The sequence below is a fragment of the Acinonyx jubatus genome, chromosome D1 (genome assembly GCF_027475565.1).
Source record: "Acinonyx jubatus isolate Ajub_Pintada_27869175 chromosome D1, VMU_Ajub_asm_v1.0, whole genome shotgun sequence".
NCBI lineage: Eukaryota > Metazoa > Chordata > Mammalia > Carnivora > Felidae > Acinonyx > Acinonyx jubatus.
This window is the reverse complement of record NC_069390.1, coordinates 90,215,837-90,232,339: the sequence shown is the minus strand read 5'-3', so window position 1 is coordinate 90,232,339 and position 16,503 is coordinate 90,215,837. Positions and strand designations below refer to the sequence as shown.

At 54.2% G+C, this 16,503-nt stretch overlaps 1 protein-coding gene and 1 long non-coding RNA gene across 7 annotated transcripts in view; one reads left to right on the top strand and one right to left on the bottom strand.

Annotated features, from left to right (window-relative positions):
- Positions 1 to 4,777: 4,777 nt before the first annotated feature.
- KIRREL3 (kirre like nephrin family adhesion molecule 3) overlaps positions 4,778 to 16,503 on the bottom strand; it is a 550,840-nt gene continuing 539,114 nt past the window's right edge. For 3 of the 6 annotated variants that reach the window (XM_027036894.2, XM_027036895.2, XM_053203891.1), the window contains 6 exons: positions 16,053 to 16,251; positions 14,470 to 14,505; positions 10,801 to 10,983; positions 9,271 to 9,380; positions 5,805 to 5,891; positions 4,778 to 5,227 (listed from right to left, as the gene is read on the bottom strand). In XM_027036894.2, the coding sequence (XP_026892695.1) occupies positions 4,784 to 5,227; positions 5,805 to 5,891; positions 9,271 to 9,380; positions 10,801 to 10,983; positions 14,470 to 14,505; positions 16,053 to 16,251 (1,059 nt within the window). In that variant the 3' untranslated portion in view covers positions 4,778 to 4,783. The remainder of the gene's footprint in view (positions 5,228 to 5,804; positions 5,892 to 9,270; positions 9,381 to 10,800; positions 10,984 to 14,469; positions 14,506 to 16,052; positions 16,252 to 16,503) is intronic. The other 3 variants (XM_027036897.2, XM_027036896.2, XM_027036898.2) reach the window with 3 other exon arrangements.
- LOC128311902 (uncharacterized) lies at positions 5,036 to 10,397 on the top strand. The gene is made up of 3 exons (XR_008290574.1): positions 5,036 to 5,195; positions 5,811 to 5,926; positions 6,199 to 10,397. It is a non-coding gene; the product is annotated as an uncharacterized LOC128311902 (long non-coding RNA).

Sequence of the window (16,503 nt, the reverse complement as noted above, 5' to 3'; positions counted from 1 at the left end):
CTTAAATACAGAGAACAAAATGAGGGTTGCTGGAAGGGAGGTGGGTAGGGGCATAGGCTAGATGGGCAAGGGGCATTAAGGAGGACACTTGCTGGGATGAGCACTGGGTGTTATATGTAAGTGAGGAATCACTAAATTCTATTCCTGAAATCATTATTACACCATACGTTAACTAACTTGGATTTAAATTAAAAAAAAAAAAAAAAAAGCAGTGGAAGGAGATTCCTTTGCATAGCTCGGGCTCCCTGATCGGGAAGCTCCGGGGTTGAGGATGTCCCAGACCTGGGGGTGGGCTGAGTAGATTGTTCCAGAGAGGAGCTCTGGGAACATGGAGTGGCACAGGGATGTAGACCACAATTCAACCATGTAGCTTGTGAATGGCGTATATTCACAAAAGGCCATTTAAAGACGAGGGCCGGGTAGGAGCTAAAAAAAAAAAACAAACCAAAAAAACACAAAAAACCCCAAGACCCTAACAACCTACAGGGCCTGTAATAATGAAAACTGTTCGTGTATGTCAAAGACTTCGCCATTAGAGAGGAGCGGGGAGATGGACCCAGGAGGAATAGCAGTTAGAGAGAGAAGGGATGATCCTCCTCTCCTTATGACAAAAATGTATGCATCCAGGGAAACAAATCTTTATTTTTAGAAAGAAGACTCGCTTGAAATTTTCTCATTTCCCCCAGTTTATGACCTAGTTAGGAAGAATGAGACATAGGGGGTTGGGGAAAAGACGATTGGAGCCTTACTGTTAAGGAGAAGTAACCATCAGAGTGAGAGCTCTTTCTCAGTGATTCTCGAAGACTGCTTCTAAGTTTGAGGCTAAAGCTGCAAATGGCTGGTGTACAGTTACATCTCCTAAAAACAACTTCGATAAGAGGCTTTTCACAGACTTTTGTAAAAGGGAAGTAAGATGTAAGATTTAGCTGAGATGCCATTGGGCTACGTCTAAAATGTTTCTTTAAATAGGCACACCAAGCCGTCTTTTAAATAAAAATCTATGCGGAAATACAGTTTCTATTTCAATACGTATACTTCAATTTTAATAAAGTTTATCGTGTGGAGAAGCTTCCTAAAGCATAAACCAATGGCAGGACTCCCCTTGGTCTTTTTGTCTGGTGCCCTCCTAAACCGCACACATGATACCTGGGCAGAGCTAACGGAACTTGGGGTTACACACCCCAAGTGTGTGATTTCTACTCTGATTCCATAATAGCAAACGCCCTGCGTCGCCTGTACGCCTCCAGTGCAGGCAGTGAGAGACAGAATGGATTCCTGTTGGCTCCTTTTCTCCAGGTCTGAGAAGCTTCCCAAGCACTGCATCATGTTTGTTTTCTTTTCCCTGGGTCCTCTCCACTCCGGAAGCGCAAAGGCAGCTTCGAGGCCTATTACTTAAGAGCACTTGCTACAATCAGCGTCATCAGAAACGGATTTGCTGTGGTATTCTAGCTCACCACGTGAGGGTGCTTCCTGTTCCATGAAAGTTGAAGAAGTACTGGAAATGACCCCGGGCTTTCCAGACTGATAGCGAGCCTGAGAATTAGAAACCGGGCTCCCATCCAGGGACTTGGAGCCAATAATGAATTTTAAAGCTATCAGAAAACTGGATACTGGCCTTGGTAGGGGTGGGGTGGGGTGGGGTGGGGGGGGGGGTGACTGGATACACAGCATAGCTTTGTTTCTCAGGAGTTGAGGTCTTTCCAGGTTGCCTGGGGACTTGAGGTGGAGGATGCCGGTCCCCCTCTCCCCTCCCCCACCTTCCTAACGGAGCTGTGGTCCGTCCTTGCTTAGCCTTCCCACAGCAGGAATGAGCAGGTGGCCTTTAGCGTCGGCCATTTTCATCATATTCTGGGATGACAGTGGCCTTGAGTTTGCGCTTCGGATGGAAACATTTTGTAGCGGAAATCACGTGTGTCTAAATGTCACCTTTGCCGCTTGTTAGCCCTGTGACCTTGGGCAAATCTTTTGGCTTCTTGAAGCCTCATTCCCCCGTCTGTAAAATGATGATCCTGTGTAGAATTCTCAGGGTTAAGTATGATTACAAATGTAAAGCACTCATTTCGGTTAATTTGAAATCCCCTACAGGAGAGTTCAGGGCTTCCCTCTGCCTGAAAACTTTTTTTTTTAAGCCCTCCCTTTACCAGTTTCTTGCAGCCTCACTCTTCAGCAGGAAGTAAAGGGGGCTGGGGACAACGGAGGGGTGTACGGAGTGCAGCCTCGGCTCCTTCTCAAGGCCCCAGCTTTCCAGAAGCTCCAGGCTTCTGTGTTCTTCTCTTTCACCAAGGCCTGACTTGTGACCTCCTAGCCCTTCAGCAATTCTTTGCTGTACTTGTGCACTGGAGAGAGCTTGTGGGGTTGGGCCCCGCATGGCTGAGTCTTGACCACGCAGCCCCTGTGCTCCCTGTTTGTCTGCCAATGATTGTCCATGTTCTTACCCTGGAGTACCTGATGATCAAGAGGGAGAGAGCTCTTCCTGTTCTATGGGAGAATAGGTTTCTCACTTATTCTTCCGGTTATTGTCCTAACCTGGGGTTCCAGGACAGAATGGGTATCTCCACCTTATTCTGAGAACTGTGGGTTGGGTGTGTGACAGGGGCAAGGGGTCAGGGGCAGGGTGGGTGTGGTGCGGTTTAGCAGGTAGATTTGCCACCCAGGTTGAGGAAGGCTGGGAGGATTAACAAACTAATCTTGAGTCATCTTCTTTTTATATACCATGACATTTGCATCTGGTTTTTGGATCTTTGTTTCTTGTTGGCAGGGGCAAAACATGTCCGGGAAAGGAGAAGGCTTGTCAAGGTTAACCTCGAACACGCGGGGGCCAACATCCTGGCCTCTGTGTGAGGCCAGAATGGTACTAGGAGCAGGATGGGGACTGGGATGTACACCGACATTTCTTCTCAGTTTCCACCCTCTTGGGCTTGGGGGCTGCAAAAGAACTTATCTAGGGAACTGGAGAATTTTGAAGCAATAGGAAATATGGAAGAAGCAGAACACTCCTCTGGATGGAGGTGCTATGAGAGTCATATAGAGAACCTGTGGTTGGGGCCATCCAAGGAATCAGTGCATGGAAGGAAGCACAGACGTTTGAGATGAAGGTTCTCATGATGGGTAAGGATTACCGGGGAAGGTTGGAGAAAGAGGGTCTAACCTAAGAGGAACCTCCCCCTGTAGGGACACTGGGTTTTCCAAAGTTCCATTTGGATCCTGCTCCTGAACCAGCACTCTAACTTGCCCGTACCTCTCCATCTGACCTGGTCTGCCATCGCAATCTCCAGCCTTCCATTCAAACAAGGCCATTCTTACAGTATTGGAATCGCAGAGTGTTTGGTGACATAGACTCTTTGAAGAGGGCCTCCTGCCCCGAACCCCTAATGGAAGCAGCTTCCCTTGCAGAATATTGCTGAGAGACAGGCCTAGAATGACCCCTTCAAAGCCCAGTATGGCCACGTTGCCTCTGAGCTGAACATGGCAGGGGTCCTGTGTCTGCACGCCCTCTGGCTTGAACCCGACCACAAGGAGAGGAGCCTGCTGTAGGTGTTATTGCCAGTGCAACCAGAGCCATCACCTGCTTTCATTATCTGGGAAAACCGAATCAAAGAAGGGCAAAGAAGCATGCGTTCCCAGAGCATACCCTGAGCTCTTGGCTTCTTCCTGTGGCCCTGCAGGAACAAAAGGACAGAATGGATTTGTTGGAGTAACGGCCCTAACATTTCTTTTCAGGTGGTGAGTAGGGGGGGTGATGTATAGATACACTCTCTCTTGCCCGTGGAGTCTTACTAAAGACAGGACCATTGTTCCTTGTGTGGATCCAGGCCCCTGGAGATTCATCAGCTGAGAAGGGGAGTCTTACCATTTTAAAGACTTGACCTCTGGTCCCCTCAAGGCCCAGGAAACACTCTCTCCAATGACTATTTGAAGAACCCTGGCCAGAGAAGCTCTCACACTGCTTATATTAACTCTGATTGTGCTGTAGGGCAGTACACGAAGCAGGGGTGGGTGGGGAGGCTCTGAATTGCACAGCCTGGCAAGGGGCATGTCCCGAGAGTTTCCCCAAGTGTTCCCATGTTCCCTCTTGCCCCTCCCTCGCCCTCCCAGGACACCAGTCTCTGACTGGCCCAGTCCCACCTCAGAGTTCAGAGGCCTCAAGTCCAAGGACAGAACTGCAAGAGTATGGACACGAAACACCGAACAAATTGGGGGTGGGCCCGCGGCCAGTGCGGTGGGAGAGATGCTCCAGGGCCATTTTCTGACTTCTCAGCATCCAGGGTCTGGGCTCTGAGCAGCTGGGGGCACTGGGGTCTCTGGGGCAGCTGAGTGCTGGGAAGCGCTTCACCCCCCTTTCTCCCCAGGGTTGTGGAGGAACACAGGCACAGGGGTAGGGCTGTGGGGCAGCAATATAGAGCTCAAGGGGAGGCCGGAGAGCAGACGGCAGTTTCATTAAAGCAAAGTTATAGCTGCCTCTAGAGCCTGTGGGAGGGGCCTCCGGGAAAGGGGTGGGGACCAGAGTGTCCGGTAAGGAGCACAGCGCACTCGTAATGAACTCCTCTGACCATGTAACCGCCTCCCCTCCCCCCGCCCCTGGCACGCTGCAGCTGGGGACCCGAGTTTGTGCTTGATCAGGGCTTCGGAGGAGGGTGGCGGCAGAGGCGCTGGGGGCGGGGGTCTGTCCTGGAGGCCGCCGCCTCTGGGGTCCTCTGCGCAGCCCCCGCCCCGCAGTCTCTGGGGAGCCAGCAGGTGGCGCTGCCCCTTCCCCCGCCCTTCCCGGCCCCCGGGTCTGGGATCCTCAGACGTGAGTCTGCATCCTCCGCTGCAGGGGTCGGCTGGGGTCAGAGTTTTGGGAGGAGGACTGGGAGTGGTGGGAGGAGGAGGCGGAGGCCTTGCTGGCCTTGTCGAACTGCACGTAGCCGTCCTGCTTGCCGCTGCTGCTGACGCTGCTGTCACACTGCGTGTCCAGGAAGGAGCTGCTGTCGCTGAGAGAGCCTCTCTGGAACTCCCGCTCGCAGAGCTCGATGGATGAGCTGCCCATGCCCAGCACGAACCTCTGCCCGTAGTCGTACAGGCGGCCCTGGCCGCTCAGGGTGCTGTAGATGTTGGTGAAGGACATGCCTGTGGGCACTCGCTGCTTGCCTGCGGGACGCAGGTCCGGCTGGCAGCTGCTTAGCGAGATGGTGGGCGTCGAGTGGTGCTCTTTGAAGGTGTTGACGCTGTAGTAGCCGTTGGTGGGGTCCTGGGAGGGGGCCAGAGCGAGAGCGGCGTCACTGGGTGGGCAGTGACCGTGAGGGGGGCTTTCTGGGCTGAGCCAGTCCTCTTCTACACAGGAAGGGCTGAAGGAGACACAGGAGGAAGGGGACAGCTGGGGACATGGGGGGGGGGGGTTGTTGCTGGAAGGAGCAGCCTGGTGCCCGAGGGGAGGGGGCTGGAAGGTGTTCAGGGGCCAACAGGGAGGCTAGACCCCAAAGGATGCAACCCGTGGCTCTCTCCCCTGGCTATGTGTCGCTATGTCAGGGCAGTGCAAAGCCATTTGAGAACCAGACTCTATTTCTTGTTTTTGTCCAGAGCATGGATACATAGTTTAAAATTTTTTGTTTGTGAGGAAGCTGTAGGAGAGAACAGTGGGACCCCAGCGTTAACTCTCTTGCCTCCTTCGGCAGATGAGTGTCTTGGCTTAGGCACCTGTCCCCACGATGACCTCTGGCCTCTCTCGGTTTCCTGTCATTGTTTGTCTGGATCTGAGGCTTGGGCATCGGAGGAGCTCCGAAGACCGGCTTCCACAGCTGGGACTTCTAACCTGCCACTGTTCTTACCTTCAGGTTCTGAAACTCCTTCTCCTCCTCTTTGAGGACCTCCAGCTGCTTCAGTACTGAGTCTTGTTGGAATTCACCCCGGTCCATCTACAACCCAGAAACGGCCGCTCAGTGGATTGGAGGTGGGCTAAACGTTTGCTTCCCCCAAGGAAAAGATAGAGAAATGAACGCAAAAGAGGCTGGTCATCTCTGCCTCCCCCTCCCCACCTCCTCTGGCTGCCTGGCCCATGGAAGGCAGGTAAAGGAGGCAGGAGGAGACTACAGATGTTGTCATTGTTCCCGAAGCCCCGTCTTGAGAGACAGAGAGAGACAGACAGGAGGGGTAGGGGTAGGGGTGAGGGCCGAGTGGGGGAGGGGAGGTTTGCTAAGACCACACTTTCTTCCCTTGGGCTAGATAGAGCATCTCACTTGGATGATTCCATTCAATCCATGGAGCATGTACTGAATTGTGGGCCAGGCGTACGCAGATTGAGGTGCATGAAGATATAGGTGTACGCATCAGGGAGCTGGATCTGTAGATAATTATAGGACCTCGGCTGCTGGGCACTGAAGGCTTAATGAAGGTTTTTGGAAAGAATCACAATGCATAACTACCTGTGAGATGCTGGCAACAAGGGCCACACCTGTTATTCATAGCAATGACTTGAATGTCCTAAGGGTTATCTTCTTAGCAGAGGCCAAAGAACCTAGGGGCAAGGATCACTTCCTGCTTCTCTTTGGGTCCCCAGCACACCCGGTACAGCGCCTTGTATATCGTGGTCATTGACCAGAATGGTTTTGGAACGGAATCATAGGCAATCATCTTGATTTGTCATGCCTAGCGCAGTGCCCAGTACATGGTAGGGCCGTCACAAATGTCCTGTTTCTGTTGGATGGATGAATGAAATGGCATAGCTCTAAATGACTGAAAATTAAAATAACAGACTGAAGGTGGAGAATGAAGCATGCTTGGCACACAGTGGGTACATGAATCTGAATAACCACAGTGATGCTTATTTTGTGGCACACAGATGCCTCCCCGGCGTCCCTTCTGCACGTGACATGATCTAGGACAGGCTCCCACCCACTCTCTGAGCTGGGACGTTTCTTGTTCCTTGTGACTCACTTTCTTGGTCTCTTTCTGGAGCCTCATGAATCAACCAGAGGGCTTCCATACTGTTTCATTCCAGCCAGTGCTCTGGTTCTGCCTGGATTAGAGTTCTTTCCTCCCAGATTCAACTTCTAAGCCTGCCCCCCCATCAGGCTTAGAAGAGCCATACAGGGGCCTGGGGGTAGAGGGAGTCGGGGAACTAAGGTCTCCCCAACGGGAGGCTTAGGGACAAAGCCCTCAGCAGGTCCCTCCCCCTCCACCCCACCCAACCACACACACCCTCTTAAGCGACTGCTGAGCAACCCGCACTCTTTTAGAGACAGTCTGAGGCAACCAGAAGTGAAGGGAATTTAAGGCCCTGTTTGGGATGGAGGACAGGCCAGGGTCCTTCCACACCAGCCTTGATGAAACCCATCTACGGAGACCCCCATCCCTTCCCGGATCTAGGCTCTGGTTTCCACTCTTGTGACGTCAGGCGTCAGGCACTGTGTTAGGCCTGGAGGAAAGAGACATGCAAAGACTTGGGAACGTGCCCTTGGTGGAACTCCGAGAAAACTGGGGGGCTGACACGTAAGCAGAACGATGCACTATAAAAGAGGAGCAGGCAAAGTGTTGGGGGGAGAGCAGGAAGTGCGTGGCTCTTCCTGCAGGGGGAGGGCAAGGACAGACAATTATGGAGGAGGTGACATTTGAGCTGATTCTCATAGGAGAGTGTGAAATTCAACAGACAAAACCAACAGGCAGAGGGAAGAGCCTGTGGAAAGCCTCCAAGGTAAAAAAAAGACTCCAAGGCCAGGAACTGCAACGTTTTGGAATGTCTGGAGGGCTGGGTGCGTTTCGTAGGAAGATGGGGCTGGAAAGGCCAGCAGCCACCTCTTGATGAAGGAAGGGCCTGCTGACATGCTTGGCGGTCGGACTTTATCTAGTCGACACGGGGAGCCACCGAAGGATTTTAAGCAGGCTAGTAACAGGATCCGATTTGCATTCTAGAAGGACCCTTTTTGGTGGACTCTGGAGGGTGGGCTGAATCAGGTGGTAAAAAAAATAAATAAATAAGGTGGTGAGACCACTAAGCCATTGTAGTAGTCCAGGGAGCCACGATGAGGCCCTAGTAGGGAAGTGATGGTGGGATAGAGGCAAGGGCACATATTTGAGACAGTTTTTTGAGGTGCAGTTGAAAGGACCTGAGAATGAGAATTAGAAAGAAAAAGACCAATGAGGAAAATGTCTGTTCGATTCAATAATGTCGGTGAGCATCTACCAGGAACTGTGAGGCTCTGAGACACAGGGACGAACAGGCAGCTCGCTCACCGTCTAGTGGAGACAGGTAAGGGAAGGGGTGATTTCAGAGCCACACACGGTGGCTCACGTTTCTTGAGCACTTAACTGTGTTCCTTGGGCTCCAAGCCCTTTCTGCGTTTACCCATTCAGCTGTCACCACCTCCCTGTGCTCTATGACTTTCATCCCCACTTCACAGATGAGGAGACTGAGGCACAGAGAAGTCCATGCTCTCCACGCCCTTGCCTGCTGCTGCTACTCCAAGGTATTTTAACCATGACATAGTATGCACTAGAGTTTTCTAGCATGGCTTTCCAGATTCCTGCTCATATAACTGGGTGGATTACTGTCTATCAACGGGAATCAGGAAGAGGAGGGGCAGGCTTAGGTTTGCTGGAAAAGTTATGAGTTTGCTTCTGGTAAGCAGTCTAGTTTCCGAAGAGGAACCTATGTTTCTTGCAGACTTTTTGGGGGGAAGGGGTGGGGGAGGGGCAGGGCATGTACCAAATATCTATAATATTCATGTGTGTATAGAATTATGTATAGAATACATATGTATTCTATACTGCGCCTGGGTGGCTCAGTTGGTTGAGTGTCTGATTTCGGCTCAGGTCATGATCTCACCGTCCGTGAGTTTGAGCCCCGTGTCGGACTCTGTACTAACAGCTCAGAGCCTGGAGTCAGCTTCGGATTCTGTGTCTCCCACTCTCTCTGCCCCTCCCCTGCTCATGCTCTGTCTCTCTCTGTCTCAAAAATAAATAAAAACATTTAAAAAATTAAAAAAAAGAATTATGTATTATGCAACAACAACGTTATGGCAATTTATGCATATGTCTTGTCTCTCTACCGAATAGTCAGGTTCTTTGAAAGCTGGGACTACATCTTCGAGTCTCCCAGAACACCAAGTGCAATGTAATAGACGGACGACAACTCATTGTTGGCTGAGAGTAGGTGTCTGACCTATTATGGGGGGGGGAGGGCACATCTTGACTGATGCTCTACTTCTGGAGAGCATCCAGGCGACCAAGAAGCCTCTGGAACCAGGACCTTCAGGGCATCGAGATCGGGGTGGGGTCGGGATAAGATGGCGTTCTCACCATCAGCTGCTTGATGGTAGGGTGTTCCTCAGCCTCCCGACCAGACGCAGGCTCTTTGTGGACAATCTCCACTCGGATGTCATTCTTGGCCGACACAACCCCTTTGAGATCTGGACGTAAAATAGGCAAGGACAGATGACAGGTTCAGTCCTCATCCTCAGGTGTTAGGGCCTGAGATGTTGAGCCCCTGCCGCCCCCGCCACCCCCAGGGCTTACCCTTCAGTCCCTGAACTCAGTGGCTTCAGGCTCCCCGCACCGCCCCCCCCCCCCCCCCAAGTAGAACACCCGTGTGGACGTGCTGTGGGCTGTTGGGGCCTCAGCTCTCTTCCTCTGTTGGCCCTACTGCATGCATTTCGGCCTCTCGCTGCTGTTGTCCTGGCTTCAGACGCCATCCACATCCATTTGCTTTACAGAGCTAGGTGCTTTTTATCCCTCTCAATTCTCACCTTCTTCTAAAAGTCTTCTCTGGCCTACTCTACCAGGCTCTGATCTCTCCACATAGTCACAAATCTTACTGGTAGAAAGGACCTCAAGGTCCTGGGGCCAACCCCCCTTGCCCAAAGCGGAAACATCACATGGACCACATGGGGTGGTCCAGTTCCTATGTCAGTGTTTTCACAGTGGAGGTGTTAACGCCTTCTAGAGGGGGCGGCCCATTAATCCTCTGGAGAGCTCTGTCAGAAAATTCTTGCTAAAACATTCTCCCCTGTAATTTCCACTGAGAAGGGGGTGAGGGAGCTTCTAGGACCACCTCACTGGGGGAAGTCAAGAGGGCCAAGGCTGCGGAATTTGCAGCGGAGGAAACCTCGTGGGGGACATCCAGCTTTCTTCTAGTACATGAGAGCTGCCGAGCGGTAATCAGGCTTACTCTGATTATTCATTTTGTGCCTTAGAATCATAGAACGTTAGAGCCCGGGGGGCCACAAATGTCACACCATGTCATCCCTTGCTGTTAGACATGAGGAAACTGAGGCCTAGAGTAATGGTGGCTTGCCCAAGCTCACATGGTGGGAAAAGGTAAGGCTAGAAGACCATGTCTCCACTGTTTTCCTCCACTCAGCCATCCCGTCGGACGCTTCCACGCGTGTGTCTGTCGCACGAAACGTCAGGGTGTTTCCGGGGTGAAACTCCAGAATTTTATTGCTAGTGACTACAGACCTTTAAAAGTCTTCACAAAGGGATTCCTCGAATGCTTCTCCGCACCCGTCCCCCCAACCCCATGTGTAGGTGACCTGCCTTTCTGGTTAGACTAGCAGAAGTCGGAGGGGGCAAAGATCAAACCAGCTCTCCCCCTCCCCGCCCTCCCAGATTTCTCTGCCTCCTATGCAGCCGCACGCGTTCCATCCAAAGTGCTGGCTGACTGCCTTGTCAGAGTTCCAGTTCGGTCCAGTTCCACATCAGCTGAGAGCCCACTATGTGCCAGACAATACACACAGCACTGCACGTACAGAGGTGCAAACAAAGACCCCATCCCTGCCCCAGCAGCTCACAGCACCGTTAGGGCCCCCTGCTCGTTGCACTCCTGCTTACTTGCTCTCCGGGGCAGTCTAAGCCTGGCCTTTTTCTCTGTCCCCCTCCCTGAGATCCCGGGGGTCCCTCCCGTACTTCTCTGGGAGCGCGCACAGCAGAAGGCCACGATGGTTGCCATAAGGACGAGGAAGGCCACACCGGCTCCTACGGCCACCCCGATGATGACGGCCATCGGCACAGACTCTGTGGGAGAGAAGCCGGCGGGGCTGATGAGAAATCCAGGGAAGCCGACTCTCCCTGCGGGGGCCTTACCGAGGGTCCTGGACCACTGCGCTCAGGCCCTCCTGGGCAGTGCCTTGCGGGCCTGGGCGGGCATAGGCCGAGTCCAACAGGGGTCAGCTCCAGCGGGACTCAGGGTGGAGGAGGGGTGGGAGGATAGGGGGAGGGCAGGAGCAGGGGCGGGTGGGGAGGGAGGCAAGCAGACACGGGGAGGGGCGGGGCGGGGAGGGCTACCCGGAGATGAGAAGCAAGGCTGGGTACTCTTTAGCTCCCCTCTGTACTAAACCAGGAATACTCTGTCGGGCAGTGGCTGCAGGGGCCTGCTGGGCATCAGGGTAGTAGCCGCCAGAGGCCCAAGTCTGAGGTGCTGGGGTGGAGGGGGTTGGGGGGTGCATGGGATCGCATCTCCCCCCTCCCACCTCTCTAAGGAGAAATTATCCTTTTCCTCGAACCTCCCCACCCCCCAGTCCTCTTGGGCCAGTGCTCTGGGCATCTAGGCAGCCCTCCGGGAGAGAAGCCTCCAGCTAGGCAAGCCCTCACTCCCTGCTGAGTTTCTTTCGCAGTCTAGCTCCCTAGCCCAGTAGAGATGCAGAAGGGGAGGGGCAGGTATGGGGGGAGGGGTGTTCCAGATAGCCCCAGTCCTTCTGTGGCTGCATATGGGCCGGAGCACAGGATTTGGAGCCCTGAAGAGTTCCACTGGGAATAGAATTAGAAAATGCGGGGGCAGGGAGACCTTACAGCCTGCTGAGTCCAAGCCTCCCATTTGTAGATGGAAACACTGAGGTCCAGAGAAGTCACTTGACTTGGTCAAGGACACACAGCTACAGTAGAGCCAGGGCAAATCCAGGCTTCCTCTTGCTCCCTACCTAGCTCTGTCTGCTGTATCACACAGCATCCTCTAAAGTTCACGTGCTTGGTACAGCCCAGACTCCATCACTTCTTCTGAGAAACTTACTTCACCTCTCTTTTCTCTAAAATGGGATAATTATAGTACCCAACTCAGGGGGGTTGTTATGGGGTTTAGATGAGTGAATGCAGGGGCGCCTGGGTGGCTCAGTCAGTTAAGTGGCCAACTTCAGCTCAGGTCATGATCCTGTGGTCCGCGAGTTCGAGCCCTGCATCGGGCTCTGAGCTGACAGCTGAGCCTGGAGCCTGCTTTGGATTCTGTGTTTCCCTCTCTCTCTGTCCCTCCCTTACTCTCGCTCTGTCTCTGTCTCTCTCTCAAGAAATAAATAAACATTAGATGAGTGAATGCGGGTAAAGGCCTTGGAACTGAGCCTGGCTCCAGGTCTATTCAAGTATTTTCTCCTGTTTCTGTATGGGAAGAAATGTAGCAGGTCAGAACCTTAGATGAGAAGAAAAGTCCTTTTAGAGCCTCCCTGTCCCCTAACCTGTCCCACATCGTCAGTGTGGATGACTGCAGGACGTCTAGGGATTTGTCTTGGGCTGGGGGTTAGCCTCTCATTGCTGTTGTTTGCTTTAAAGCAAGGAAGAGAGGAAGAAGCCCTCAAGCTCTGGCCTCTGGATGCAGCTGGGGGGTGGTGGCGGGTGTCTTCCCCCCAGGGGGAGCAGGTGCCTGGGGATGACAGTATTGGTGATGATGCTGGTACTCTCCTTCCACCCCAGGGTTATGCACAGCAGTGCACTCATCACCTGCTTCTTGGTGGCCAAGATCACTGTTAGAGTGACAGGGGAGGGGACAGGAGAAGGTGGATGTGGAGAACACTCAGGGATGAAAAATGGGAAGTGTTTGGGTTGGGCTCCAACACTCAGAAGTGGAAGAGGGGACCAGAGCTCAGTAGAACTCAGACCCATGAGCTTGCTTTGGGCAAATAAGGTGATTCTATCTCCAGGTTTTAATTCTTTTAGGAAAGGAAAGCTCATTGGTTCTGTACTTTTGACTTTTATTAATTTGCGTTTGATTTAGTTCCTCCTCGATTCCTAGTGAGTCTCCTTGGAAAAACTGGAGTCTTGTCTCAGACGAGCTCAGAGCCAAAGGATGACCATAAAAAGTTCCTTAAGCTCTCCATACCTCAATATTCTCCCATAAAACTAGAGAACCAGGCAATGAATAGTATCTAAGGTGACTTTTGACTCTGGCATCCTGTGAGGTCACCTTTCCTCGACTTGTTAACAGCTGGGAAGGCACCGACTTATCTAGAGAACTGTTCCTGAGTGGGCAGGCAGGGGCAGAGAGAGAGAGAGAGAGAGAGAGAGAGAGAGTCTGCTGGGAACAGGGGGACCACCGGGGTGGCATTCCCTGTGCAACCCGCTTGTGTATTTTCTCCTTGCCTGGCTCCCTGAGGTCTGCTCTAGGCCACCTGTGCAGGTTTTACTTCTCGGATGTCCCCTGGAGAGGGCCTGGAGGGAGGGGCGGCCTGCTCAGCCTCTCCTCCTTCCAAGGAGGGGGACTGGTCTCTGCCATGAAGGAAGGTGTCAGGGACTGCAGATGAGTGTGAACAGACACAGGTGAGATGGAGACAGGAAGGCGATACCACCTCCAGCGCTGGGAGTGGCTCTGAGGGGTGACAGGGAGAATACAGCAGGAGCTGTAGTGTGCTGCCTGGGAGTTGGCCTGTGCCAGGGCTGATGTTCTTAAAGGGGCATGTCCGCCCAAAGGGGAGGGTGTGTGGGCCCCACAAGGAGTCTGATGAAGGAACTGGCAGGGCCTAGCTCCTTCAGGGTCCATGTGGCAGAGGACCCCCCACATCTTCCTTATGGTCTTTGTCGGGCCCCATGGAGTCTGGCTTGCAATGCCCTGATTCTCCCTTTGGGTTCCCGCTTGGACAGTCGGGGCAATGGTCCTCCTGTGGGGTCCCAAGACAGAGCCACTGAATCCTGGGAGCCCGATGACCGCTTTGCTGCTGGGAGCCTAGAGAGGGAGGCACTGCCCAGCAGCCTCAGCAGGATGGGTGCGATGACAATTCCATGGGGAGCTGTGTTGGGGAAGGGGGGCAGAGGCAGCTGAGCAGAAAGCATGGATTAGCATGGATTATGCAGCCAAGGTGCTGGGAGGCCCTGGCATCCTGGGAAGCACGGCCAAGCTGGTGATGATGTTGAGAAGCAGGAAGAGTCAGGGAGAGCCTGGACACAGAGGGAGGCCAGGCCTGGGGGCGAGCTGACCCGAGAGGGGAGGAGTGGGGCTTCCAAGAAGAGAAGGGATGGGAGGGACAGAGGGGGAGGAGCAAGAACCAGTGTCCTGGGCTGCGAGGAGCCTTTGGGCTCTGGTGGCAGTGACAGAGGGGACAGGTCTCTGGAGTCCGTGGACCCAAGCTGGCTGGGAACCCCTCTCCCTGCTCTGGCTGCACTAAAGCCTGGAAGCGGGGGGGGGGGGAGGGCAGAGAAGTTAGTGGCCTGCGCAGGCCTCCCTCCCCCTTTTAGGGTCCCTCCCCCACTAGCCCAGAGGTCCCTTCCTCCCCGCCCAGGGAGGTCTCATGTCTCCTTCCGTACCTGCTTCCAGCCCGGCTCCCGACTTCATTTCCGAACCTGTTTGGAAATAAAGCAAGCGTCCACAGCCAGGGCCTGGCTGGCCAGGGTGGGGTGGGACTGGGGCCGGCCATCTGGTGGGGACTGGGATGAGGGGCTCCCTCCTCTCTCATGGTTCCGGGACCATCCCACAGACCCAAGCTAACTGAACTGAACTTGGAGTTCTTTCAGACTGACTTAGAAGAGACTCCAGAGCGGGGGAGGGACCAGAGAGAGAAGTTAAGCTTGGGAGGGTGGGAGTGTCTGGAGAGGTTGGGGTTTGAACACTAAGGGGAGGGCATGGAGGTGGGGGCACTGAGGGGAAGACATGGAGGGCACGCAACGGGGAGGGGGCGCTGGGAGGGTTTAGGATGATGTGTAGATGATAGTATGCAAATTATGTGCAAAGCATTATGCAAAGCAGCACCTATTAGTGAAGAGGTGTAGGGAGACATTGATCCACAGGGTAGTGCTGAGGTCCAAAGGGTCCAGCTGAGACCACCTGCTGGGCCCAGAAACTCTTGCTGGGGCCTGACAGCCTGTGGGTGAGCCCTCATCTTGGAGGAGTCGGACGCTGCCAGGGCCGAGGACCCTGGACCGTCCTGTCTGCCACAGACCGAGTCCCCTGGCAAAGGGGCAAGATGTGCCGCCCGTCCCAGGACCAGCCGTCCGCTGAGCTTCTGGGAACCGTGCTGCCGCGCCCCTCTGAGGCTCCCACCCTCTGGTCCACATGAGACCTTAGAGCAGACACTGGAGTACTCAGCATCTCCCTGACCAGGAGCTGGGCAGTCTGTACATGAGGCCACAGTGGGGTGAGCCTTGTTCCTCCCCTTTCTCCTCCTCCCTCTCACGCACCCAGCAGGTCTGAGCCCTCCTGCCCAGCGCTGCCCTCTGACGGGGGGTGGGGGGGGGGCCTTCAGAGCACAGTGGTGTGTGTGTCTCTTATGTTCCTGGAGGAAGTACAGGTGATCTGAACCTGACCCCCCAAGTTCCGGGGACTGGGGCAGCTCCAGTGTTGCCCCTCAGCCTAGCATGTGTACTTTGGGGGACTTTCAGGTGACCGGACTGGCTTGTCATCTTAACAGGCTAGGCCAGGCTCCCCAACACATCACTTCCGGTGTATCCCCGCAGGGACAGTCCTCCGTGGATCACACACCCCTAAGGGCACTAGGGAAATGCCAAGTGCACAGAAGCCAGGGCCCTTGAAGCTGCTGGAAGGCTGATCATGGCAGTCAATTTGGCTTGCTCTGTGGTCGGTCACCTATCCCTGAAACGTTGCCCTGAAGAACCATCATCCTCAGCAGCTTTCTCCCCGTCTCCTTTCCTGGTGTGGGATAATGGCTTTGTCTTGGGGGACCTGGACCAAAGAGGGCCCCTTCGGTGACCTGACCAAGGCCGTGTAGCACATTAGGAAGAGTGCTATGACTTGTCCTTGGGCTCAATCTGCCTGTAGCCTTAGCTGGGCTCTGTCCCCTCAGGACCCCGGAAGACCTTGCCTGGGGCCCTGCCCTAGGTGGGGAGGGGGTCTGCTGGTCCCATCACCCCCTGGTGGCCCTGGAGGCTCCTACCTTGTTCCTTGAGCCGGATGATCTCTGTGTCAGAGCCGAAGCTGTTCCAGGCGGTGCAGTTGTAGATGGTCTGGAAGTCAGCCCGAACGATGTTGCTGATGGTCAGGGTGGAGATGACCCCCTCCTCGGTGCTGACCGTCTCCACCGTGTAGCGCCCCGACGTCCCGGACTCCAGCACGTTCTCCTTCCAGGACCAGGCCTGTCCAAGTTGCTCAGTTAGGAGAAGATGCCTACCAGAGCCACCATGCTGCCTCCCAGATGGTATTTCCATCGTCTTAAGGGAAGCCTTAAGTGGGTCTGCACTGGGACATTTTCCAGGCAAACAAGGAACGCTGTGACAGCGATTGGAGCCCTCCCTCGGCTGGCCTGTGTGGGTACCCCTGACCCTGTGCTGCCCTGGCAGGTGGAGGCAGAAGACCAGCCCCAGAGTGACTGAGCCTCATCTTGTGAG